This window comes from Cyprinus carpio, chromosome A25 (genome assembly GCF_018340385.1).
Source record: "Cyprinus carpio isolate SPL01 chromosome A25, ASM1834038v1, whole genome shotgun sequence".
NCBI classification, from domain to species: Eukaryota; Metazoa; Chordata; class Actinopteri; order Cypriniformes; family Cyprinidae; genus Cyprinus; species Cyprinus carpio.
In genome coordinates this window covers 7413992-7440957 of record NC_056596.1, presented here as the reverse complement: position 1 = coordinate 7440957, position 26966 = coordinate 7413992, and the positions used below count along the sequence as shown (strand labels likewise).

Sequence of the window (26966 nt, the reverse complement as noted above, 5' to 3'; positions counted from 1 at the left end):
GTTTGAGTCGCGCCCTGTGTGCAAACACAGACACCAACAACGCCCACAAGGAGGAAGTACACTGAGCAAGTATCGATAGTTTACGTGACGAGGTAACTTTTGGCATTAATGTAATTTAAAAAAAAATAAAAATAACATACAAAATTAGCTTTTCTGTGAATTATGAACTAGAAAAACGACACAAACACAGCATGTACATCTTTTTGCACGCTCTTCCACTCGGCACGCGCAACAGGTGCTCGGATCAGCAGTGACTGCGTCATGAATTATTCATGAGATGCTTAATGAGCAGGCTGGTATGAACTCTGCTCGGACTCGAAGTCGAAAGTCAGTAGTTGTAGTCCACGAGCGCTGGAGAAAGTCAGTGGGGGTCCCACCTGCGTGCCTACCGTTCTCTATCGCCTTGTGGACACCCCTAAATGAATAATAAAATGTCGCCTTCGGTGTCCCCTCGCTTTTTTAAAGAAAATAACCAAACCAAACATTGCACCAAGGATTCTTGCTGGGTGTTGTTAGGGACGCGCGTCTACGATGTGACGGGGTTCCTCCGGATGCACCCGGGCGGAGAGGCGCTCATTCTCCGCCGCTCTGGCAAGGACGTCAGCCGGGAGATCGAAGGACCCCCACACCGGCACTCGGAGAACGCCCGGAGGTGGATGGAGCAGTACTACATTGGTGAACTCGACAAAGACAGCATAGATGAAGACACGGAGGTAATTCCCGAAATAGCAACAGAAATCACTCAGTTAGACACGCACTATTTTAAGGAAGTTTAACAGTACGTGAGGTCATATCTTAAGATGACAATCTTTGGTTCAGGAACTGTTACTACACACAGATTTAAGAAAGCAATTTGGTCCGTAAAGGTTTTAAATAGCTATGTCAGATTCGAAATGGAACCTTCAGTTGAGTTGGATCTTTTTAATAAATCTGTGGAGTTCGTTCACGATTCGAACTGAATCGATCCGAGCGGTTCTCCAGTCACCGACTCACTGAATCACTGAGAAATAAAACACTGTAAACATGTTTGCGACTCAAGTGCATGCTCACTTTACACCAATCAGAAACTATTTTGCTGCGTCTGTGTGACGTTAAATTAATTTTTAGTATTATGTAGTAAATGGAAATGATATGGTTCTAAAAACCATATGAAGTTTGACATTTGTCAGATTCAGCTTCGAAACGCTTCAGTGGATCAATAACGATTTAGGATTACAACAAAAAACAGGTTGTGTTCGAATTGTTTTAAAATGTAGAAGAGAAGTTTATGTGTGTTTCAATCTACTTTGCTGTATCGCAACCTATATATTTTGTAATGTAAAATAGCAGAAAGGGACTGTCTGCAATGTAGAAAACGAAGAAGAAAAACGGTCAATTGTTCCATAGCTACATATTATTTATTCGTGAAAAAAGGCGATCAAAGCCTTGAAACATACACACATACTCAGTCTCACCTGGTAAAAATACTGCAAATGTTACATAGGCTATTGGAAATAATAAAAGTAGTGGTAATAGTAATGTTATTAAGAAAAATACGTTTATTTTGAGTAAAAACTATAATAAAATTCAGTCCCAAATTCAAATAGTGTGTTCTTTCACTAGGTCCAAAAATCTGCTTTCAGTTGGTTTTACTATCATTAGCAATGCAAAAACAATATTGAGATTCAGATGTGCTAATAAATTTGTATGAAATACATATACTAATTTTTCGAATATAAAACAACATTTTAAGATTGTATTTATTCACTGAACTATAGCACAAGGCATGCTATTGATATTCAAAGAAATACATAAATTAATTGAAATCAAATTGGTGTTCTAACTCAACTTTAAATAAGTTGTTACTGGTTCCTAAAAGAACAATTTTTATGTTTGTTTTATTCACATAACTATAGCACAAAACGTGTTATTGAAAGCAACAATTGCGAAAAATCTCGCAAAGCCTTGTAAAGTGTGCTCATCTGCTTTCCTGTGCCTTTTATTAATAAACTGTATACCAGATTTCCTGTTTTTAGGAATCCTATCCTTCAGAAATACACAATGGGCTCAGATTGGTTATTGGTTATGGTTATGTCCGGAAATGTCACGGTCCCTTACAATTACTGGTAGTTGCATGTTCCTGGGGGCAGGGTTTATGTAAACATGGGGTTAATGATGTCACAAACCCAGGAAGAAGCATGTTGTAGTTTTTTTTTTTTTTTGTAGTCCTTAAACAGTGATTTCTTTAAAATAAAATATATCCCTTTGCATTGAACTTTGAACGTTATAACTTTGCAATTATTGTTTATACTCTAACAGCAACATTACACACTAACTAAAGTTAAAAAAGTGAAATCATAATCACGTGCATTAGTGCATTGCATTCATATTCTGGGCTGTTCTGCTTGGCTGTAAATAGAATTTCATTAATAGTAAAATTATTAATATTAATAGTGTAATAATAATACTGAATTTGGTCCTCCAGTGTTACTGTTTTAGTACATTAAGCCACATTAAGTGTTTCAGAATATCCATAAACGGTGCCTTGAACTAAGCACTGACTGGATTTCTTTATACTTGAGTCAAAGTTCAAAATAAAACTCTACGTACCACTCATTGTGAACGTACCGAGCTGAACCACTGCACTGGTTTTGCGAGAGAATGCAAATATCTTTGCGAGGGGACGCAATAGTTTTGCAAGAGAACACAAAAGATTTGAAAAATATTTTTTCCTCCCACCTCAGATTTTTGTCCCCTTAAGGGCTCTGTACTTTTGACAGTAAAAACAACATCAAAACATCTTTTTTCAATGCCATTGTTACCTTGGGCGTGCTTGGCTGGAGTTTAAAAGCTAAGTATATCAGTAAAGGTGCATAATCGCTTATTCAGCTTTGTTTCATAATTGATGAACTCTGCAACATCAGGAGGACTGATATTGAACTGAAATGAACTGAACTGACATTGAGCTAACTTGAGCTGAATAATGACACTGTTGCTTTCTGTAGAGCTACTTACAGCTGAATTAAGCTTGGTAATTGATTAACTTTGCAGTATTATTCAATGTACATATTTCAAAACTGAACAGAACTGAGCTGAATGATGACACAGTTGTGCTTTATGCTGCTTTATTGTTGAATTAAGCACGTTTCCCAACTGATGAACTTTGCAACATTACACTGTTATTGAACATTATATTAACATTGAATGAACCTGATTTAAATAATGACTGTTATCTTTTTAGAGCTGCTTTACAGCTGGATTTGCACTTGTTTCATAATTGAAGAAATAAAGGTTACTTGCATTGTCTTAGGAATTGTAATAAGACAAAAACCACTATCAAAAGGTTTTTTTAATAGAAAGACACCCCCTATGAACCAGTACGATACATAAGGTGTTAAATTATTATATTTAATGGTTTAACTTTTAATAACATCCTTTTTTAAAAACATCATTTTTTTTCTTTTTAAACGTCCTTTAGATTCAAGATGAAATGAGAAATGTTTGTAATTATTTTTTAAATTATGAAAAGATTGTATTAGTAGCAATAATAGGCTATAATAATAATGACACATTTTGTATGCAGTATAGCTTATTTAAATGGCTTATTCTGTAAGTGAGCAGTGTTTGTGTGTGTGTATTAAGAATCTAGTGAAAATTTTTGCAGCTAAAAATTTGTCGAATATCCAACATCCAACATCATACAAACTTTATAACAGTGGTTCTAATGATTAAACAAAATAAACTGGGAATCATAAAATTACAATAAACAATATTATTAATACAAACTTATTTAAGAAAATTTTAGAGCAAATCACATGCCACTCCGTTATGTCACACATGACATTGTCAGGACGTAAAGGAGTCACCGAATTGATTTTTTTGAATAAACGGTTAGCAAAGTCGGTTTTATTATCTCAGTTTTTTACCTGTGCAGTTTTTTAAATTAAGATTCGAAAACCATTCCATAAGAAACGCATAGATTATCATTGTGATATTTGTGTGTCATGCCAGCAGGTAAACAATAATAGATAGATAGATAAACAAGCCTTCTGTCCCTGCCTCTCCTCTGTCACTCCCCAAGGAATAAGCGGGGGGAAGAACCAGGTATCTCACCTTCCAGTTTCAGCTTTATGTATTATTCTCATTTTATTGTTAGTTTTATACATATCCAGTCATATTAACAAAACTGTTAGGTATTGTCAGGCTTTTATTGCCATTATGCCTGTGATGAACATATTGATATGAGGCATGTACTGACTACAAGCTCAAAGTGCAGAAGAAGGGTAGATATTTCAGAATGTAGAAGGTGAAAATGAGTGTGTGTGTGTGTGTGCGCGCGCGCGTGTGTGTGTGTGTGTGTGTGTGTGTGTGTGTATGTGAGAGAGAGAGAGACAATCAAACCGGTCTGTCTTGTCTAAGCAGTGGCATATACTCTGGCTTGACCCACAACACAATAGCTGAGCAGGAAATTTTTTAAACACTTCAGGTTTCATAGAAAACGGTCACCATTCACAAGAAAGGGTTCACATGATGTATCTGTCAGGCTATAATTAATTGTCACTTCACACATTCATATTAATTTCTGATTGAAATCAAGCTTCACTTGTTTGCTGGTATCTTGGCCCATTTCAACTATATATGTGTGTAAAATAAGGGAGTATTAGAAGTTGCATTGTTTTTTGTTGTGAGTTCTGATTGGTTAGAAAATGTGTACACTGAAAAACAAAATTAGCATGCATTCCAATTTGAATTTCTGCATTTAACTTCAAGGCACTTTGAGTCATTTCTCAGCAGCTATGATTGCAGTGTAAACAGTCTGAGCCTTTTAACAGTGTGAGGACTTGAATCCCCACCACTCAACACAAGGGCTTGGTCTGAGACATTGCTAATCTATATTTCCACATAGTTTCCCAAGCATGTTTTTACATCCTGAGGTGGTAAATACTGCTGTAGTACAAAGTATTTTTTAATATATATTTTTTTAATTAGTCATAATGATTTCAATCTAGCTAATTTTAAAAAAAAGTTACTAGTGGTTAAGTATTTTTTTTTTATATATATATAAGTTATATATTTAATTCAATGGAAAATATCAACTACATTTCTCTCAAAGATTGAATGTGTATTTGTCTCATGGCAAGGAATTTTTATCTTTAATTTAAGATAAAAAAGTTTTATAATTCTATTTTAAAAAACATTTTAAACAGAACAACTCTTTTCAACATTGATAATAAGCAGAAATGTTTCTTGAGCAGCAAATCAGAATATTAGAGTGATTTCTGAAGGATCATGTGACAATGAAGACTGGAGTAATGATGCTGAAAATGCAGCTTTGAATCACAGGAATAAATTATATTTTAAAATATATTAAAATAGAATACAGTTATGTTCAATTGTAATAATATTTCACAATATGACATTTTTTACTGTGCCAAATAAATGCAGCCTTGATAAGACATAAAATGAAAGACCTGAAAAAAAAAAAAAGAAAGCCCTGTGCATTTCCATCTCACATTTGAATCTTTGGGATTTGATTGATCTTCATGGTAGAGCATTTTAAATGTTAAAGATTTATCAAAGAGAAGAAAACCCTAAACCAGTACTATTTTCAAAAGTTTGGTAAAATTTTATCATGTATATTATTTTTTAGTGTTTTTTATTGCACACTCTTTGTCAGACAAGCTCCTCCCTGAGATCTTGAGTCCATTGATTTCTGTTTGTTCCCACTAAGAAACAACAGTGACTCATTATATTAGTCACATATAACTATTTAATTAAAAAAAAATCTGGCTAGACCTGCTATAAATTGAAAGTATTTGTTGAATTAATGGTTATGACATTGCAAGGACAATCTCAAAAGGCCTTAGTCAGGCAGCAAAACAAATGCCCAAGAAAATCTGGGGGATCGTCTGTCTTTTTTTATCGTCTTTTTTTTCGCTCATGAAATCAGCTGGACCTGTTGACTAGGTGAGGGGGCTGTAGTCCATCTACTCATATCTAGTGATGAGGGTATGACAAGGTGATGACCTGTTATGGGTGTGTTGACAAAATGGTTTCAGGCGGTTCCACTTCTTGAGCAAGCATGAATTTGAATGAGGAGAATGAGATAAATGGCTGAGTGAAGTGATGCATGAATGTTTACGTAAATAGCTGTTAGGGTTATGGATATATTGATTGTCCTTTATGAAACAACTGGCCTTGTGGCTGTTAGTTTTCTTGTAACTAGAATGGTAAGATTGTAATGACCAGTATTGTAAAGCATGGCATCACGTCAGTTCATAACTCTGTACAGAGGTGAAAGAACAAAGGCTTCTTTAGCACCTTTATTTACATCACTCAGATGTTTTTCGCAGTACGTAGTGGTGCGATCTCAAGTAACACCCACATTTCCACTCCCAAATGCTCTGACGCATGCACATTTAAATTTATGATTTCAGATTGGATTATTGGTTTTATGTTAAGCTTAAGGTTTAACTTGAATTCCATTTACAGAGATATTACGATGTATAGGACTAAATAAGATATGACAAATTTGACTGGTCCAGATTCTTAATTCCAAAGAAAAATTAACAATCCTTTATTTTTTAATACTTGTGCTATTATTTTATATTTTTATTTATAATTTTTTAGCAAAATGACTCGCTTTTAGGGATGTGCTGATACTGATTTCATACACAGTTATTACATACATAATCATATACATAAATATGCTCATGTTATGGCCGATAACTGATCAATTACAGATATTTCAATATTATATTTATTATATTTTACATTTTGTCTAAATAAATTACAAATTAAATAATAAAATCAATTATTATAAATGCTAAACATGAATTTAGGCATCACAACATTATATTGTACAGTGTGAAAAAAATGCATATTCATTTTGAGATTAGCTAAAGATAATATTTAACAGTATTATGGCAGTTTATTATAACAGTTTATTATTTTTTTAAGACTAAATAAGTGCTAGAGAATGGAAAAGGTTTTAAAATGTAAATGTGCATGCTTCTTTCTTTTATTTTTACAATTTAATATCCAAAATAAAAGTGTTACAGTAAATGAAATTGATCTAATATTGGCTGATAACTGTCATGCTACCAATATTTGCCAATTCAACTGATGTCACTAAGGCCTCTTATGTTTCATCCAACTACCTGCTGTATTTTCCGGCTAGTTTTCCTGCGTGAAGGACTACAAACTCTGGTCTGAAATTGTTCCATTTAATATGTTTTAAATGGCTTAATAGAAATCTATTTTTAGGCTGCATTTTTTCTAGTCCATTGGAAACATTTGGTGAACATCTCACCAAGTCAGTGTGAACTGGTTTAGTTGCCTGTTCATTTTTGAGAAGAACGTATGGCAGAGGCATGGATCTCTGGAATGCTTGCTTTCCGAGGATATTATCTCATTTCTCCTTTAATAGCCTTTTTGTTTCCCGTGGCTTCAGCCACAAAGCAGCATGCCAACCTTTACCAAGGGCCATCTTGGTTGTGAATGCTCAATAAAGTTAAAATTCACTGAAATTCCTTTTAAAACATAGTCTCATGGTTGTGATGGAACCTCATACTGCATCAGTGGAGTTCATGCTATAATCTAAGTATGCCTATATTAACCACAAGACTATAGGATGAACAGGTATCCTCTGGTGTGAGAAGTGTTTACTGCCGGCTGCTATGCTGACAGGGACGACCGCAGTACTTAGTTGCTCTGGTGTCATCAAATCTTTTCGCTTTGCAACCCTCTGTTCTCTTTCCCCAAGGAGACTGTGTTAGACTGGCAAATTACACCTTGGGAACACAAGGCATTTGGGAGCCAAAGGTATGATTGTACAAGATGCTTAGAAGTTTTCACTGATGGATTATAATGTAGGTCACTGATAGATTATACGCAGATGGTTCGGCCAACATCGGTCCCTAAGGTAACTAAGGTTTGCTCGCTCATTAATTGCATCAAGCTACTGGACGGTCCCCAGGAGAGGAGCATGCTACAAAACTCATAAGCCTGGTGTCACAGGAGACACTTGTTGCCATGGCTCTGGGTGGAACCCTGGGACCCGGAAAAGCTCTCAATGGCTAATGTTGCAAAATGCACAATATGGCTAAAGTTGGTTTTAAGGAACAACTAATTCTTTTCTGTAACTTTGTCAGTAAGTTGATGTAAAAGAGGGAAATCAGTGCATAAACTAAAATGTACTCCAAAAGGAAACTCTTGCATGGTTGCTTGACTGTGTCAAATTTCACACTGACACTCCCATGAGCCACACACATGGTTTCGTCGCAACTAATTGAACTGCTTATAATACAATGCATAGAGAATCATTGTGTGAACTGAATAAGTGCGATTCATATAAACCCTGTCCGATTTGTGGCTTTGCAAAGAAAAAGGGTGTATTGTTCCAAAGCCGACACCTTAGAAGTTCAGCAGAGCCAACCTACACATTCATTATGTTGATTTGCTCGAAAATGTTGTTGTTGTATGTAACATTGTAACATTTTAATAATATGAATCACCTGTTTCTTCATCCATATGATGATCTTCTGTTTGAACTCCATTGCATCTGCTAGATCTCAAAGATTGAAATCAAAACAATGTGTGAAAGGTTCTCAAAGATACTTGGCAAAACAAGTTTAACCAGAAAAGGTTATATTTAAAACAATCAGGTGGTGTCATACTTAGAACTCAAATGATCTTTTGTAAAATCTCATTATGACTTCGGTGCTTTTGTAACTTTGGTATTTGAAAGGTGGTTGACTTCAGTGTGCTGATTCACTTTTTAACAGTTTCAGCCAGTAGAGAAGAACCTGGATTGGTCAGCTTGTCAAAGCCTTCAAAAGAGATACAAATGGAGGAGACACATCAACGTGAGAAAACTGTGTTCAGTGTCATTGATTTTGTAGGATGTGCGTTAAACCTGTCCCCTATCTTTTCAAATGCATGTGCCACTGCCTTTCAGATAGAACTATTGATTTTATAGATCTCTTCTTATCTCAAAAGATCATCATACAGTTGTTTATTGTAGAGAACCTGAAGCTGAGATGTTCCTCTTAAATGGAGAAGTTGACCCTTGTTTGCCTGCTTGGGGTATATTTGATAAGGTTGAGTATTAAACTTTAAACTACAGGCATGCATCACTATACCACATTTACAGTAGTCATTGGTATCAAAATTTCACAACTTTTGATACCGATATCATAGAATGTGAATGAACACATTTGTGTATTATTAATATTAATGTACTATTAACAGATTGAATTAGAACAGTGGCCTTTTTATTGAGTATTAAGTGACAAATGCTTTTGAAGATTTTCAAAAAGATTTTTAATATAAATAAAATAATCATATTCTTTTTGTATAATAAAAAATTACAAATTAGGCAATAGATACAAATTAGGTAAACGGTCATAGTTTTTTTTGTTTGTTTTCTAAGTACTACCGATACTGTAGAAAAGAGTGGTATTGTTACACCTTTTTATCAATTGACTTTGTACCAAAGTCCCAGTATTTTGGCATTCATAAAGGCATGACTGAACTCAATATCACACAAATAATCGAAGGTCTTTATGTGTGAGAAGGCTCTTAAAAACTAAACTCAGTACAAAATCTGTAGCACATGTATCGATACTTGAAGGAGAAGACCCAATTGAACTCTGTACAATAGGACACGCTTATGTGTGGAGACCTGCAAATGAAGAAACCTTTGCACCCTTGTTTGAAGGGAGCTACACAAAATCATAATGAGATGAGAATTGAGATTGACAGGTTTCAAGTCATATCATGCATTTAGGCCCCATTTTACACTGCATGGTTCAAGTGACCCAATTCCGATTTTTTTCCTCTCATGTGGCACAGATCGGATATGACCAGTGAACGTGTAAGCAGGAAAAAACCGCATGGATTCCGATTTTCTCAGATCGGATTCAGGCCTCATTCATATGTGGTAATAAATCGGATATGAATCGGATACGTGCATTTGCGTGTGCCATGTAAGCAGACAAATCGGATATTCCCCAGTAAATGCGAGTCGTACGTCATTAAAAAAGTGACGTCAACTCAGGTGTACACCACCAACTGAGATCACATGACTTATTATAAGCGCGATAGAGGACGAAGGATACACACAGTGGAGCAAAGCCAAGGTTTCATGTCTTTTAAGTCTTTGGGGCGAAGAGACAGCGCAGGCAAAAAATGCAGGGTTGTTACAGAAATAAATCCGTGTTTGAAGACATTTCACGAGTTTATGGGGAGGCACGGTTTAAGCGCTTTTTTCTCCGCCGCGCCGTATGAGACCAATGTTTTGCTGATTTTTTTTTTTGTTGACTTTTCAAAATATTGTGGAAAGCAAAACACACTGCATAATATTATTTGCATCTGCATCCATTGTATTTCGTGCTGCTTTTACTTCCATTTCCGGGTCAGAAACGTCTAAGTTTGGTAGTTTCAGCAGTGTAGTGTAAATGCAAAAAATCGGATACGGGTCACTTTTAAAAGATGATGTAAGCGGGGTCGTCAAAAAAAATCGGATATATAGTCAGAAAATCTTCAAGTCATATCATGCTGAAAAAACACAAAAAACTCTTATTCTGTCATAATGAGATGAGAATTGAGATTGGCAGGTTTCAAGTCATATCATGCCGAAAAGTCACAACAACCTTTGTCCCACTATACCCACGCTTGCCCAGATGTCTAATCTTTCTCAAATCTGCTAACCCCAAGATAATGAAGCTGCTCATTGATGTTAAATTTGGCTTGGCGATTGAGGAAAGGAATTAAGGAAAAGAGAAAAAGAGCGAGAAAATGCTTGGAAGGACTCCCAGTATCTGGCCCAGCAGGTTCCACCAGTTTTCTTGGTGATGCAGTTTACCAACCAACAACATCCCTAGGGGTAGGTTCAGGGGTAGTACCTAGTTATTACCTAGTTATTGTAAAAACTTTAATAAGTACAATGTATGTACATGAGAAACAGAACTATAAAATAAAGTGCTACCATAATTTTTTATATATATTTTAAAAAAAATATATACAATATACAATATAATAGTAAAGTCAGAAGATGACTTTAGTTCAAATAATGCATAAGTTTAAAAAAGTAATTAATGTAAGTGGTTTAAAAAAAACCACAAACTTCACATTTCTGCTTGGGATTCCTTAAAAAAAAACCTGGCCCTATTCACTTCCTTTGTAAGTACATCAACTCAGGGTTTGGCTTTTTTTTTTTTTTTTTTTTTTTTAAAGAGAGACAAGTCAACAACATGCCAGAAATGCTGTCAACTGAGTACTGCAAAACATAGTGCTAACAAGGACACACTTGTCAACCAGGCTTGTTATTTTACATGCATGCATAATGGTAGTTCATAATCTTAGAATAGTGATACATTCAGCAACCCTTCCCTCAGTACATTTGCGTTAACAAACTTTTGCTTAGTCATTTACATATGTTGAACAAGAAGCCAGATTCTAAAAATGCTGGGTTATTTTTTCTACCCAACTGCTGGTTTGAACCTGTTAGGTCATATGTTGGTTTTTTTTTTCAGTGCTGGGTAGTTTTTGTGTTACCCAGCCATTGAGTTAGTGGCTGGGTCAATCTCACTGACCGGTGAAACTATACCCCCTTCCCCCTCCCTCTGACAAAACCTTACTTCAACCCAGCTGTCGAGTTACAGTCAGAGTGTGGGCTTTTTTGTCCTCTTCAGGAGAGAGCGGTTCTCAGCACCGCCGAACTGGTGCACTTCTTCAGTGAAATAATGGTTTGTTTATGTTTTATTTAATCTTTAAAGTCTTTTCTGTGCTGTAAATCATATTATTTTACACAACGCATACAAGGATGAGATGTCAGTCATTGCGCCATTGCGCATTATGAAAACGCCTTTTGTCTTGCATAACATAAATTTATTTTATTTGTTATAATACTGAATTTCATTTATTTTGATGTTAGAATATGTTCTCTAATCTTAGTATAATTTGTATAGTTTATGGGCAGGTTATGGACTCAGTTATGGCATGTTTCAGTAACGAGTGAAATGTGAGGCAGCAGTCTGAGGTTCACAGTACCCCCGCCGAATAGCAGCTCACCAGCTCAGATTTGGCGATACACCGTCACTAGAATCAGCACTATTTTGCTGATAAGGGATTACAAAAAACGGTTGAATACATTTGAATTAAAATGTTAATTTTTTTTATTTCTAAAATGCATGTTAAACAAGTTTAAATGTAATATTGTAAACTTTATTCACCCAAATAAATTCAATTTGTCTTATATTTTACAATAAAACATTTAAAATAAGAATAAAATAACCCAGCATGTGTTCTGTCCAATATTTACCCAGCACTGGGTTGCCAAATAACCCAGCATTGGTTGTTTTTGACCCAGCAAATTTAGAGTGCAGCCTTTTCTGCTTGCATTACATTACATTACAGACTTTTCCATGCTTGCCCACATTGCTTCTCTTAACCGTGCTTGACATAAAACCTAAAAATCCCACATTTTTACAACCAGTGTGTTTAGAGAGATATGTGGATCTGGGAATTGGACAGGTTGACGAGGGACTTCTGCCTGCAAATTTACATAAGTGTTGCTCTGAATAACACAAGCCAAATGTTTTACATCTGCCCCCAGTGCCACCATGGCTGATGTTTTCCACAGCTTGGAGTAGTCCATGAGTTGCTGCCTCTTATCAGGATCAGTCTGTCCAACTGTGTATCCTGGCACCATTGGATAATGGTTAATTATTGACTTGGAAGAACCCTCATGGGTCATGTGACCCTCTTTGCCCTGACCATTGTTGAAACGGGCGAGTTAATGCCGCATATAGGCCTGTCACAATAATCAATATATGGACTTGTCGCACAATATATGTACAAGACCTCAATAATTTTTGGTGATGCAATATATAAAAAAACACAATAAAAAAAAAAAATTCACTATAAAAAAATTTTTTTTTTGCATTTTACTTGCGCCTGTGTCTTTTGCAGCTTCCTGTACATAACGTGGCATAGTCATGAGGTGCTAGTTCAAATTTTAAAAATGCCTGACAATAATATTGACAATAATAAAAAAAGTTGACAATAATATCGCTTATCGCACAACAAAAAGTTGTTATCATGTCAGACCTAGCCACATAGCTTTTTTTTAAGTTAGCATCATTTTTGATTCCAAAGAACCACTGTCTTTATCACTCATTTTGTAAGAATTTCTAGAATGATGCCTGATAAGGTTTCAACAAAATAATTAATTTATCCATTTACCTTATATTAACAAATCAACAATCAATTTTTATTTTTTTTTTTTTTTGCAGGGCAACAATCAATCTAAATCAGGGTTGTTTAATCCTGCAGAGTTTAGCTCCAGTCTGTCACAGCACATATGCCTGGAACTTCCTAGTAATTCTGACACCTGAGGTGTGCTTAATTTAGGTTGGAGCTAAACTCTGCAGGTCATTGGCTCTTTAGGACATCCCTGGCCTAAATAGACCCAAATGATGTCAGTCAATTACCATAGCACTTTTACTCAACTGGAAACCCTGGAAACCCCTTCTCGGCAAGACCACAGTCCTGGCCAGCCAATGATACTTAAACAAACATCTCGTTGTACAAGCATTAGATAAGCAATGGTTCGGGTGGAAGTATCCAAACTAGTATCTGTGCTTGTACAAAGATGACCAAACATCCTCTCTTTCAGCTCCTTTGTTAATGCTGAACTGTCTTCTCTTACCGAGAACAATAGGGGTGTGTTTTTTCACTAGTTGGTATGTGGCTACAATTATTCCTACATCTTTATCTGGGGAATGTGCTGGGTTTGAGCAAATTGTGAAGAGCACTGCCTACCGTCACCATCAACTGGGAGAGTTAAGCTAATTAGGGTTTGGCTAGGCATTTCTGATGGCCTTGGTACCCTTTTGAGTGTATGTGTCCGAGGCTATCAACTCCCATCCGTACTCTTAACGCCACCCCAACACCATTTGACACACTGCCAGCCCTGTTTGGATTATACCAGGCCGAGCTCTCTTCCTCGATCCTCCATGCTTTTGTTCTCACAACTCTTTCTGTATGTTTGTGTGTCCCTGTCATTCAGTTTCCCAGATCCTTACTGCTCCATAAAGAAGCCTTATTGTTAACCCAGGGGAATTCTTTCAGCCCCCATGCCAGTCCTTTTTGCCCTCATCTCACTGAACACAAATTTTCTGCATTTTGCCACTGTAAATCTCGTTGATGACTATTACCAACACAAAACGTAGCAGGATCTGGCTGCTTCCCTGAAATCCAGATGATCTGATGTATCTGGATTAATTGTCTTTAAAATAACTCATGCTCCAAGGTCTGCCAAGCCCACGTTTAGGGTATCCTGACTGCTGAAAACTTTTCACACCTTGATCATGCAATATTATTTCCGTCACTATGTAAACTACACTGTGACTTGATTTTGAGTCGGCCAGCGCAGCTGTCATAACTTTAGTCCAATAGATATTTGCATACCACACTGGAAAATGATATCGTCTAGGTGTAATGACTTGTGGCTGTATTTTCATACATTCCACTCTGTTGGACTTCATGCAGAGCTTCACTCCTAATCACACAGTGCTCTTGCTGAATGCTGAAAATGACAACTTCCTGTTGCTCATTCTTTTTTCTTTCATACCAATAAGGAACATGCTGTACATTTGTGCTTTCTAGACTTTCTAGACCACAATAAAGGATTACTATCCTCGTCCAGATTTACTTTATTCTCTCAATGTCCACTGAGAACAATTGAAAAGCCTCTCTTCTGTAAATAAGCACCATTTTACAAGGTAATAGGATTTAATGTAGTATGGTACACACAAGATCGTGGTGGGTTGCATTGTGTACTTTTACAGAGAGACGCAAGATCATGTATGCTTGATTTGATTGTTATATTTCTTTACAGTTAATTAAACCTAAACAAATCTACAAAGGCATAGACCACAAAAATGGGAATGAAATGGAAATAGGAAGTGGGTTAGTTTTGCAGTGATTTTTTTTTGTTGTTGTTGTTTTTTTTTCCCATGGTGAGGGGAGTCTTCGTGTTATGGTTTTGTGGTACACATAAAGTGGTCTGACTAAATATGTCCCACTGTCTCTTAGGACAACAATACATCTCTGTGGCCATGTGACCTAATTTAGGTTTAACAAATCTACTGACTGTGGATCATTCGAAAATTCTTCCAGGTACATTAACTTAACCACATAACCACAAGCCATATGCACATGATTAGAAACAATGTAACATTCTATCCAGTTAAACGTTATGATCTTCATGCTTGTTCAGTGAAAACTGTTAAGTTTAACAGAGATCCGCTTGCTGTCAGGACGAGCCTTTATTGCAAAGTGAAATAACTCTCATGAATTTTAACATATAAAGATAAGAACATTAATGGTGAAATTTTTCTTGACTTACATTTTACGGTTACATTTTTATCTTAAATTTAGCTTGGAGATTTATGTCTAAATGGTTGACCTCATTTTAAGGGAAAGTCTCCCAAGTTTTATATGTATACATGAAACTTTTGAAAAGTTGTTATATGTGGCAGTGTGACATGCTAATCTAAAATGATTTTAAACAACATTTTGCTAATAATTATAATGATCTCATTTTATTTAAAAGGAATTCATTCCAAGCTGCATACAATGAACTAACAAGGACATGTTTTAAAAAATATTTTTTCATATATATTTCAACCTAAGATCTTGATGTTGAGTGAAATAATAAAAAAAGTACATGGGTATGTTTTGTCAGCTACTGTGTTTATTTGGAGTCCAATAGCAACCTTATCCTTGGAAGCAGAGTTTCGTAGAATGAGGTTTAATATCTAGACACAATCCCTTTGAAGGCAGTTTCCCTCACAGTTCTGTTGTGCTCAAACTCTCTTCTGCACCACAGATCAGAGAACACTGAAAGACCAACAACCAGCCACATGAATTATGGGACGATTAAACCTTAACCAACCCTGCAGCTACTGTCTCCTTTGAACATTTGCAACTTTTTTTTAACCATATTCCAAGTCTCATATGTTGTAACTAGGCCATAATTGGCCTTACCCTACTAAATTTTTTCTAGTTTCCTACTAATTTCCTTTCTTTTAACCCTGAGATAACTGCACATTATGTTGCCTTACTTTAAAAGACTTTTGTACTTTACCAAACCACATCTCACCCTGCTTTTCCTAAAGACTTCTTCACCTGCTTTTCCTAAGCTTTTTGGCTGCAGACATCCTTCACAAGAAGCTGCCAAAGCTGGCTAAATAACCTGCCAAGTGACCACACATGACTGAACCCTAATGCTCATATCTGCACCTCCACTACCCCGGTTCTCGCTTCAGCACCCTTGTTCACCTCAGCAAAAGGGCAGCACACATCTCGGATCACATGTGCTGGTCGTAATGCAACACGCACATACACACACACTAATACAACACTATTTCTGAGTCATGGAGTTTATCAAGAATAGATAGTATTTTCATTTTGACAGTTTCTAAGTTTGGTACTTGGATGCGAATTGTTCACTTGAAAGCATGTAATCAAGATGTCAACATGCAAGTACATGTGAGATTAAACCTCTGCTTTCTAATCTGTTCTGTATTGTGCAAAAGGCCTGTCATGCAAGTTTTCAGTGACTGCAGCGCTCTGATAGTGACTGTATCTATAACGACAACTGTTTGTTTCTAGATGCAATCCCTTTTGTGTTGTCCTAGGCTCGAGTTTTGTTTATTTCTGTGTGTGCATTTGTTCATTCTTCGGGGTGTTAAAAATGTATCTGAAATGTGATTTTATATATTTGCATTCTTCAGGTCTGTTGAATTAGTGTCACTAACAACCAATGAAGTTTAATCTTTTAAGTGTTAATTCCCCTATCCTCTTTCTGCTCTTAGTTTGTGTGTATTCCTAAGCTAATGATTGGTGTGGCTCATTGTAAACAGTCAAACACCCCAGCAGTCATGTATGTATAGTGCGTGCTAGGTGTGTCTAGGTGTAATACATTGACATTACCATGGTGCTGTATTTTATTTATTTTTTTAATAAATTGTTGAATGTGTTATTTAAACATTAAAGTGGATGTTATCTTAGTGTGATGATAACACAGACTGTGTCTGAGTAAGCTTTGGCTAATGTCACTGTCAACAGAAGTGCACCGAAAGATGGGTTTGCATGTGTGTATGATCTTTGGAACTACAGTCGTTGGAAATATCTGGTCTCGTCTGTTCACCATAAGAAGGATGTAGCTTAGTTTGTTGCAGTTTTTATTGTTTCTTACAGAATTATGTTTTTGTTGTGGAGAAAGCCCCCTATCACTTCACTATGAATTTATTTGATCAAAGAAATGCGGGCATGGTGAGCATTAGAGACTTGTTTCAATGTATATTAGTCATACATGGTACCTGGTACATTTTTCAAGTTTATTAGTTATAGTGTAGGGTGGAAGGGTGCCTAATATATTCAATTCTATTTTATTATATCTAACTGATTCAGTGGAAAGTGGTGTGGAAAAAATGGTGATTTTATAACTGATATGCAGAGACAGATGATGGGAAGTGGGTAAAAGACTCAATGAGAGAAAAAGAGAAGAAACAGACTGAAAAAAAAAAAAAACAGGATGGAGCATGTGGTCATGTTACCAATAGTGGCTTGGTCTTCAGCAAACCCAAACTGAAGCTCATGTAAACCAGACCCTCACGGCCTCCTTTATACACGCTCACTTATTGCCAAATCTTTCTTCTTGTTGCAAACCCATTATTCTTACTGTTCTTACTGTTCTAATACAAATATCACTTGCATTAGCACTTTAAATCTTAACAATATTTTTTACATTTCACCTGTTCACTTGCTGTTTTGCACAGTGGAAATAGCCACGTGACATTGCAAGACAAGACAATAAAATAAGCATATATTCTCAAGCACATAAAACAACACAAACACTCTATCAAAGTACCCGACCTTGTAAAGTGATGTCATTGATGGAGATTTTCCAGACCACGGTTTTAGTAACCAGTAGTTTCTGCACTGTTTCCTTTTTGAAACACAAGTAGTTTTCCCATTTATTGTTGACACTCATTGATGATTTTCATAAGAGTAATTAAGCAGAGTGAATTATTATATGTTCACGAAGAGTGCGAAACAGGTCACTAGGTAGCGTTTTATAAAAGAACGCAAGAAATCAAGTGAGGTCAAGTCACCTTTATTTGTATAGCGCTTTATACAATACTGGTTGTCTCAAAGCAGCTTTACAGAGCCAAACAGGAAGCAAGAACTGATGCAAGAAGACAATAACAGTGTCATTTTTCAGCTAAAGTCAGTTCATTGATGATTCAGTGATGTGAAATGGGAGAAATGTGCAATATATAGACAATTATGTATGTTTGTAATCTATGTTTGAATTCTGTTGAAATATATTGTACTGAAATTGCATGCAGGTCTGGATACAATTGCATAAATATCATTCAATACCATGTAACCTCTGAGTAAGTTTGCGCTGTTTAAATAACCCAGGGGGCCTCAGGCATGTGCAAACAGCAACCGCACAACTGTCAACCTCTATAACTTGTTGAGGTTCTTCTGACACTGTTCTATGGTAGAGTGTACGCAGTGGCTTAGGTGTTAAGTGTGCAAGTGTGAAGGGGGCTAGGGTTAATCACCTCTTTAATGTTAGAATGGTATGGTGCAACGCAAGACAGATTAATTATTACTGTCCCACCTAACTAGCCATCTGACCCTATGGAGAAAAGATAAGCACTTCCGTCCTGTAGGATGAGGCATGACGTAATGTGTGCAGTGATGTGTGTATCATGAATAAGGCGTTGTGTATTTTGTGTGGTGGTATGATGATGATGATGATGAGGCTAGATGTAGCTTATTTGTCATATTTATGATCACTATTGTCTGTACCATATTGTTGGAATTTTTACTGTTAGATTTGAAGGTCTTATTCTAGTATACTGTCACTGATTTTTTTTTTTGTTTAATTAGAATTTGTTGATTTATTTTTTTGAACAACAGCAGATCTGATTCACAAGGGTTTTTTGTGACTCTAAAGCGTTAGTTCACCCAAAAATGAAAATTTGTCTATGTTTTACTCACCCACAAAGCATCCTAGGTGTATGTGACTCTTCTTTCAGATGAATCCAATCGGAGTTATATTAAAAATTGTCCTTGCTCTTCCAAGCCTTTCAATGGGGATAAGCGGGTGTTTGTTGTCAATAGTTCGGAAGACGTGAAATAACGCATCTGTAATAAAACTGCCATCACATGGCTCCGAGGGGTGAATAAAGGCCCCCTGTAGTAAATCCATGCATTTTTGTAAGATAAATATCCAGATTTCAAATGTAATAAACATTTTTTTTCTCACATCTGCTGACTGAATTTGAATTTCCTTTCGTGGCATACTGCACTTAAAATAAGTGCAATTGCACCATGCACATCACACTATTACTCAACCATTCATCCATGCTTCTTTCCACTCCAACGTTTTCCCACTAAAAGCTGCATGGATATATTTGGGCTTTTTCTATGTAAAGGATTTAGAAAAAGTTAAATCAATTCACACTTGATTGAACTATTCACACTTTATATCATTGCCACAATTTGTCACATCCCCCAGCCTTAACATGCAGTAATGCTTTAAACACATTTGACAAGCTAAGTGATTAACTGAAGGCAAATTATGCTCTATTTTAACTTTAATCACTAAGTACAATTGACCATGACATCCTCACCTCATCTTATTCCAGAAAAGTCACTCACCCAATGCTGAGTGGAGCTGTACAGCTGCAGCTCATGTGATGGATGTTGGAGGGAGGGGGCGTGTCTGAACTAACTGCAGAACATGATGTTTTCTAATATTCTGACAGCACTGCACGAGCTCGCGGCGCTATCTTCTTGTTAAAGCTCCAGTATGTGACTTTTGTAATTGACCACAAGAGGGCGCCAAAGAGTTATCGTGATCCATAACAACGATACGCGCGGCTATAACATAACCACCACTTCCGCATTTGACCATGTGATATTCCGGTGTGGTGGAACATCACATGGTCTACACCGGAAAAAAAGTATAGAGCGGACATTGCGTCACTGAGAGGCGACATATTTTTTCCAGGACGGCCAATTATTTAAAATCGGAATTTCTCTGAAATAAAAAATCTTTGGAGACTTTTGAGATATTGTAAGTACACAACTGGAGGAAATATCACACTGTGCAAGTTATTTTCGGAAATTTTATTACAAAATTCCTACATATTGGAGCTTTAACCAAGGCTCATAGTCTAAAGCGCAAGGAAAATCTGCGCTATAAAATCTGCGTCTTACTCATCAGTTGCTCAGTCACATTTTTATGATTTTTTTTTCAAGGCATGTGACAATGCGATACGAACGACGTATTCGTAATGAGACTCATTTATAAATCTGAATAGATTTAAATCTGCTATAAATCTGATTTATAAATATGATCAAGTTTTTTTCTGAACTGTTCCTGTTCTTCTCTTCTAGACTCTGAGACAGAGGAAGAAGATTCCAGAAAGCACCACAGAAGAAGAAGAGGAAGAAACTTCGGCCATCAATAAGTGCAGCAAAGTCAACGAAGAAACGGTATGCAAAAGTAAAATACAAACTGATGTTACAGGCATATTCCTGATTAAAATACAAGCTGTAAGTTAAGTCACAAAAAATGCTTTTCCCACAGTTTGTAAAACAAATACAATTATGGCAATAATAATTCAAAATCATACAAAGCCTGCACTATAGACTTCCATTGTAAGTGCATTTCTGTGCATGTTTCTTTGGCACAAATAAGGATGAGACAGGATGTTAGATTAGCCATCTAGCTGATTAGTGAGGTCAACTAGTTTATCTAGAGTTTTTCTCTCTTTAGTTGTAGCTTAGTTAATATTTTGCACTGTAGTGCTATGTGTCCTGTGTGAAAGGCCCATGGGAAACGCATCTGATCGATGTGTGATAGACGTGACGCTAAACCAGTCTAAATGTATATTACTTCCTGAAGACATTACGAAAACATAGTTTTACACATTCATAGGCTTAAAATTGCTTTCCGTGGTAATCAACAACATGCCACAGATGCTGGTGATTGAACTGAACTTGCATTTAACCCAGAACAACCATTTAATCTGAATCACACATTTGTTTGCTTGACATCTGGAAGTGAAGCTTTAGTTCATATGACAGGAAACCACAAGCAACCATTCCTCTTTTTCTTGAATTGACAGTGAAAACAAACAGAGCAGGTGACTTTCTGTTGCTCTGTCTTTCTTGTACAGTGATTATCATTTAAGACTTATTTCTTTAAGACTTCATTTTCTTGTGGTTGAACGATGCCACAAGCTGGATGAAGCGAAAATACTTTTGTGGTTCACTGACAATAAAAAGATATGTGAAAAATGCTTGTGTATACACTTCTCTCACTCTCTTTGTGTGTGAATGTCCTGTGTCCTCTATCAGAGGCATACAGGTCTTTCACAAGCATCGATTGTTTTGTGAATTTGACAGATGCGGTCAACGATTTAGAGAACACTGACCCCTTTGCAGAACCACGCTGTACCATTCATTACTACTTCTAGTAATAAATATGTGCATGCGTGTATGGAGTTGAAGAAGCATTTCCTTATTTACTAGTTATTTAGAAAATAAATTTTACTTAGGTTAAAAAAAAATGAATTAAAAAAAAGTTAAAATATGTATTTACATATGAGGGTGTCAGTATGATATGAGCAAATTATTTTTTAAATTCTTAATACATTTTTTATAATACATTATTACTTTATGTATATGTGTATTTAGAAATTATAATTGTATTTTTTTTAATATTTCCATTATTATATGACAATTTGTCAATTATATTTAATATAATGGTTGTTATAAAGATTGTGTATAAATATATTTAAAATAAAATTTATAAATATATTATAAATATAAATTTTTAATAATTATTCTATAAAAAATATATAATTCAATTTTTATTTTAGTTTTTTTTTTTTCAGTAAAAGTATGACCCACCCAGACTTTTCATAGTGAGATTCGCATGTGAATTGTTCTTACTCTGTCATTCTTACTGTGCATCAGGCTTAACAACCAACACCATAATAAACGACGTAATGAAACTTGTAAGCCAGACAAGACAGGCAGTCCAGACCAGATTTCTGGGTTCATTACAGCAGGAATGTGGTCTCGGCACCGGTTTATTGCCGCACTCTCATTCATTCCAGCGTTGCTGTAAAGCAAAAGCCATTCATTCGTCCTACCATGTCAACCTATTGATGATGTGACAGACATTTTCAAGAATTAAACCTGAATACATTGTTCTGTCCTCCTCGTTCCACAAAACAAGTCAAGTGGGTGGTTACGGTTAAGCTGTTCTTCGTATTCTGTCATGCAATAATAACTAGAAATAACACTGAATAAATCAGAGCTATTATGATGAAGTTTTTGTATTTTTAATTGGCCCCCTAGATAATGTCATTGAATTGCAATGACGTTCTGTATCTTGTGATCAGTTGGCACGCCTTGCATAGTCCTACATCGTGACTCTGGAGAGGTGTTAATATGCGCATGATTAGCAAATTGTCAGCCTGTGGTTTCATAAATTACACGCACAGAGCCATGCATAGATAGACATCTGTTGCTTCAGGTTATGTCCACACTGAGTTCAAGGCCCCTGCTTCCTTTGAATCTTGGTGAGGTGCCGCTCTCTACAGGTCTTGGGCCTATACTAACAACAGTGTGTCAGCTTAGACACGCTTTATATTGTTATAGTGACCCCTAGTGAAAAACGCAGGAAAAGCATCTGGTCGAAGTTTGCACTATAAACAAGGAAGTCAAATGATTCAGCAAATTAACATCATTGATAGCCAACATTCCTGGTGCGCAGTACTTCCTGAACTCTGTTAACTTTAACATAATGGCAAGAAAATGAACAGATTATTTGATAAGATGGCAATAGAAGGTTAAGTTAGTCATCTGTTTAACTTACGTAACGTTGTTAGTATGAAGTGAATTTTGATATTAATAATTTTGTCATATTGAATTATGATTAATACATTAAATTACTACAGAATTATTTTATAACAGGATGGATTGTTTTAGAGACAAACCAACTAATAACAAAACATCACTAATTAACATAGCAGATTAAACCTGGTATTACAAATGTCTAACAAGTTCACTAAATAATTACCATTTTACCTCTGAAATAAAATAATATAAATATTAGATGAAAAACTTAAATGAAATTAAATGTTGCCTTGGCAACGAACTGAAATAAGTAAGTTGAAGTATTAAAATTACTACAAATAAAACAGAAATAAAAATAAAAAATATATATATAAATGACAAAAGCGCATAAACCTGTTAAAAAACCCCTGAAACTAAAATAAAAACTTAAAATATAAAAATAATTCAAAATACTTTAATAGTATATAAATAATATTAGAATAACACTGTTATCAGTTATAAATAATATTTATTGATAATATTATAAGTATTATTATAAACATATTTAATAATATTACAATTTATTTCATTGTCCACACAGGATCTGGTAGACTGGCGGAAGCCACTGGCCTGGCAGGTCGGATACCTTGGAGAGAAATATGACACGTGGGTCCATCAGCCTGTGGACAGACCGATCAGGCTGTTTGAGAATGACTTTTTCGAGGCCAACACAAAGACTTCTTGGTAAGAGAAATCACATTACAGGATTTACTGCTTGAGTTTGTTTAGTAATAGTGTTATGCTACAGGAGATGCTATGTTATGTGTGTGGTGGTACTTGAACTTTGTTATGCGTGTGCTTTTGCAGGTACATGGTGCCAATTGTATGGATGCCTTTGGTGATCTATCTGAGCTGGTACTGCTATTCGTTTTTGGCACAAGAGAGGACAAGACTGTTTATTACATCAGGTGTGTGAAGAGTGTTTTAAGACATTCTTATTTGATTTACTTAGTCCTCAAAAGTATTATTTTTTACTTTACTAGTATTTATATATTGAAATAAGCGACACAGTTAAGTAAATGATCTTAGTGAAGGATTATGGATTGGTGGATTATTTTTTTTATTTTACACATTTACTTTGTAGACTACTCCATTCTGGTCCACAAATACAGCTTTCCGTTCATTTTCGTGCTCGGCATGTTTCTGTGGTCGTTCATGGAGTACTGCATCCATCGCTTCGTCTTCCACATGCGCCCACCTGCCCACAATTATTACCTTATCACGCTGCACTTCCTGTTGCACGGTCAGCACCACAAGGTGTGTGATTTTGTTGGATACATGAGATTCATGAATAATTAATTGAGAAGATGAATTTACATAATTCATTGGATATTGATGAAGCTCAACCGAACTCTTTTCTTATCCATCAGTCTCCATTTGACGGCTCTCGTCTGGTGTTTCCTCCAAGTCTGGCCGCCATCGTCATTGGCGCTTTTTACCTGATACTCAGGCAGCTGTTCCCTGAGGGTCTGGGAATCTCCCTGTTTGTCGGGGGTCTGTGTGGATACGTGGTCTATGACATGATCCACTACTACCTGCACTACGGCTCGCCACGGAAGGACTCCTATTTGTACGGGCTGAAAGCGTACCACGTCAAACACCACTTTGAACACCAAAGGGCAGGTGAGGACAGGAGATTTGAGATGCATTAGAGCATCACTCTACAAAATAGAGCTTAAGACCAGTGCCAAGTTAAAGTAAAGAAAAATATTGACTGTAAACAATAATGTATACATTTTAAATAATAATAATTTATTGTGACCTAAAAAGACATTGTTGTATACAAAAAAGTATTTTTTTTTAGATTTAAAAAAAAAGATATATTAAACATGTATACATTTTAAATAATAATAATTTACTGTGACCTTAGAAAAATACATTGTTGTATACAAAATAGCAATAGAGTTTTTTATGACTTTTATTATTAAAAAAAAAAAAAAAAAAATTGTTAAACAGTTAAAATAAAACAAATTGTATTACAATTTACAAGGTTTACATTTTATATATAATAAAGTTAATTTAATGTTAATGTTATTAATTTAATGTAAAAATTAATTATTTTATTGTAAATATTATATATATATATATATATATATATATAATATTATTGATTGAAATAATAATTAAAAAAAAATATTTGTATTATTAAAAAATAATTTATTTTATAATATTAAAAAATATTTTAATTTATTTATTACATTTAACCTGCTGTTTGCACTGTTTTTGTTTTGTTTCCTTTTTTAAAGCCTTCTGTTCATTCTGTATTTTTTCCAGGTTTTGGGATCACTACCACATTCTGGGACTACCCCTTCAACACAGTCATCCCTGAGCAGACGTTTTAGAAGACCCTTTTTTTTTGCCACAATGACGAAATCAAAATCCCCCCAAACAAACTCCCATAAGCCTCTCTCTTCTGCATTCTCCCTTTAACACTGGGTTATGTACAGTGTCTTACCCTGCTGCTGCTACCAGCTATTACAGCCTTAGGTTCACCATCATCATCATCATCATCATCATCGCCATCAGATATTTAGAGAAGGGGGGTCCAGAAACAAACAGAATGTCAAGCTATATAAATATTTATATACCATGTATGAATGTACTGACGAATCAAATGTTGGATGTCTTTTATTAGAGGCACAAGAATATCAAACTCAGTTTTTGCCCATCCATGTAAAGTAAAGAGATGTATAGACTGTGGGACGGTGTGTGAAGGTGCGAGTGGAAATGAATTCTTAGTTGTAGTGTTAAAAAGCTGAAGGCCAGCAAAAGGAGGTCCTTTCGGTTGCCACGTGCGCCATTGAGAACTCAGGAAAGTCTCACGCTTTAACTATTCTCAGTGTTGATGCTGCAAAACCGCTTACGGATCATCGCTTTCCCCCAGCTGTCTGTCAAAACTTTGCTGCGCCTGTTTCATTCTGCTCTGGTTGTCTTGCTTTTCTTTCTCATCTCACCCAATTCGAGGTGTTTTTTTGCCAATCGACTAACTAATATCCTGATCCGGAGGACGTCACAAGTAGCTGCTCCTCGAGTAATCTGTTACATATCCAGTGAGATATTAAGTTATTGAGGATTGAAGTTTGCTTTTGGTTCTCCTGACTAACACACGGTGACAATTTCGCACTTTGAGCTCAAGGTGAGGGCGTGAAGCGGGGTGCACGGGCCTCTCCTGCCGGTGAGGGTTGCCAGCTGTCCATAGCTGTCATAGGGTGGAGGGTCTGTAAAAATCCTCTGTCGTCATCAGGGTAGATCTAACCGGCGCAACCCTTCCATCTGGTGTGACGAACTGTTGCATCTGACGGCGTCAGGAGAGCGAGAACATCCTCGGCTGATCTCTCATCCGTTCATACGGCAGATTTGTTCACTCGTCCGACACTTTTGTATTGTTTCCTGCTCGTTTTAACACCTGCCTTTGTCTTGACTCTGGTTCAATGATGTTGGAATTCTGGGATATATCCTAGAATAGCTGTGACCACATGTAACTCAGTTTCATACAGTCATTATGAGCATAATTAATGTTTCAGATGAAATATATACATAATAATATATAATATTTAAGTATAAACAATCCTCATGTGCCTTAGGGGTATTGTCTACCTTCCTGCTCCTTCCAAGCCAACTAGATTGCATAACTGGTTGGACATTTGAATAGAGCTTTTCTTTATACCGTGATTCTGTGGCACAGCGAAACTAATAAAATGCAATGGACACTGTAATGATTTGTGATTATTCTGTAACTGTGACACCATCCTGGACAGATCCCATGTCATAGGAGAATGCTTTCAAATGAGGCAAGTCAACAGAGCAATATATTTATCTGTTTACTTGTAATCACTTTGGGAGCTTTTAATTCAGATAATATTTTCAGCTATAGATGCCTCTAATAAATCTGTTTACTACTATGTATTTTTATTTTGGAATTTTAAATTTCTATGCAAATGCAATTGTATTTGTAAATAAACTGTATATTTCTGAGGAAA

General features: G+C 35.9%; 1 protein-coding gene across 1 annotated transcript; it reads left to right on the top strand.

Moving 5' to 3' along the window:
• Positions 1 to 296: 296 nt before the first annotated feature.
• Positions 297 to 26966, top strand: LOC109051187 (fatty acid 2-hydroxylase-like). The gene is made up of 7 exons (XM_042715208.1): positions 297 to 713; positions 20473 to 20571; positions 23528 to 23670; positions 23794 to 23894; positions 24071 to 24243; positions 24357 to 24609; positions 25261 to 26966. The coding sequence occupies exons 1-7, from the start codon at positions 420 to 422 to the stop codon at positions 25326 to 25328; spliced, it is 1131 nt and encodes a 376-aa protein (XP_042571142.1). The 5' UTR covers positions 297 to 419; the 3' UTR covers positions 25329 to 26966.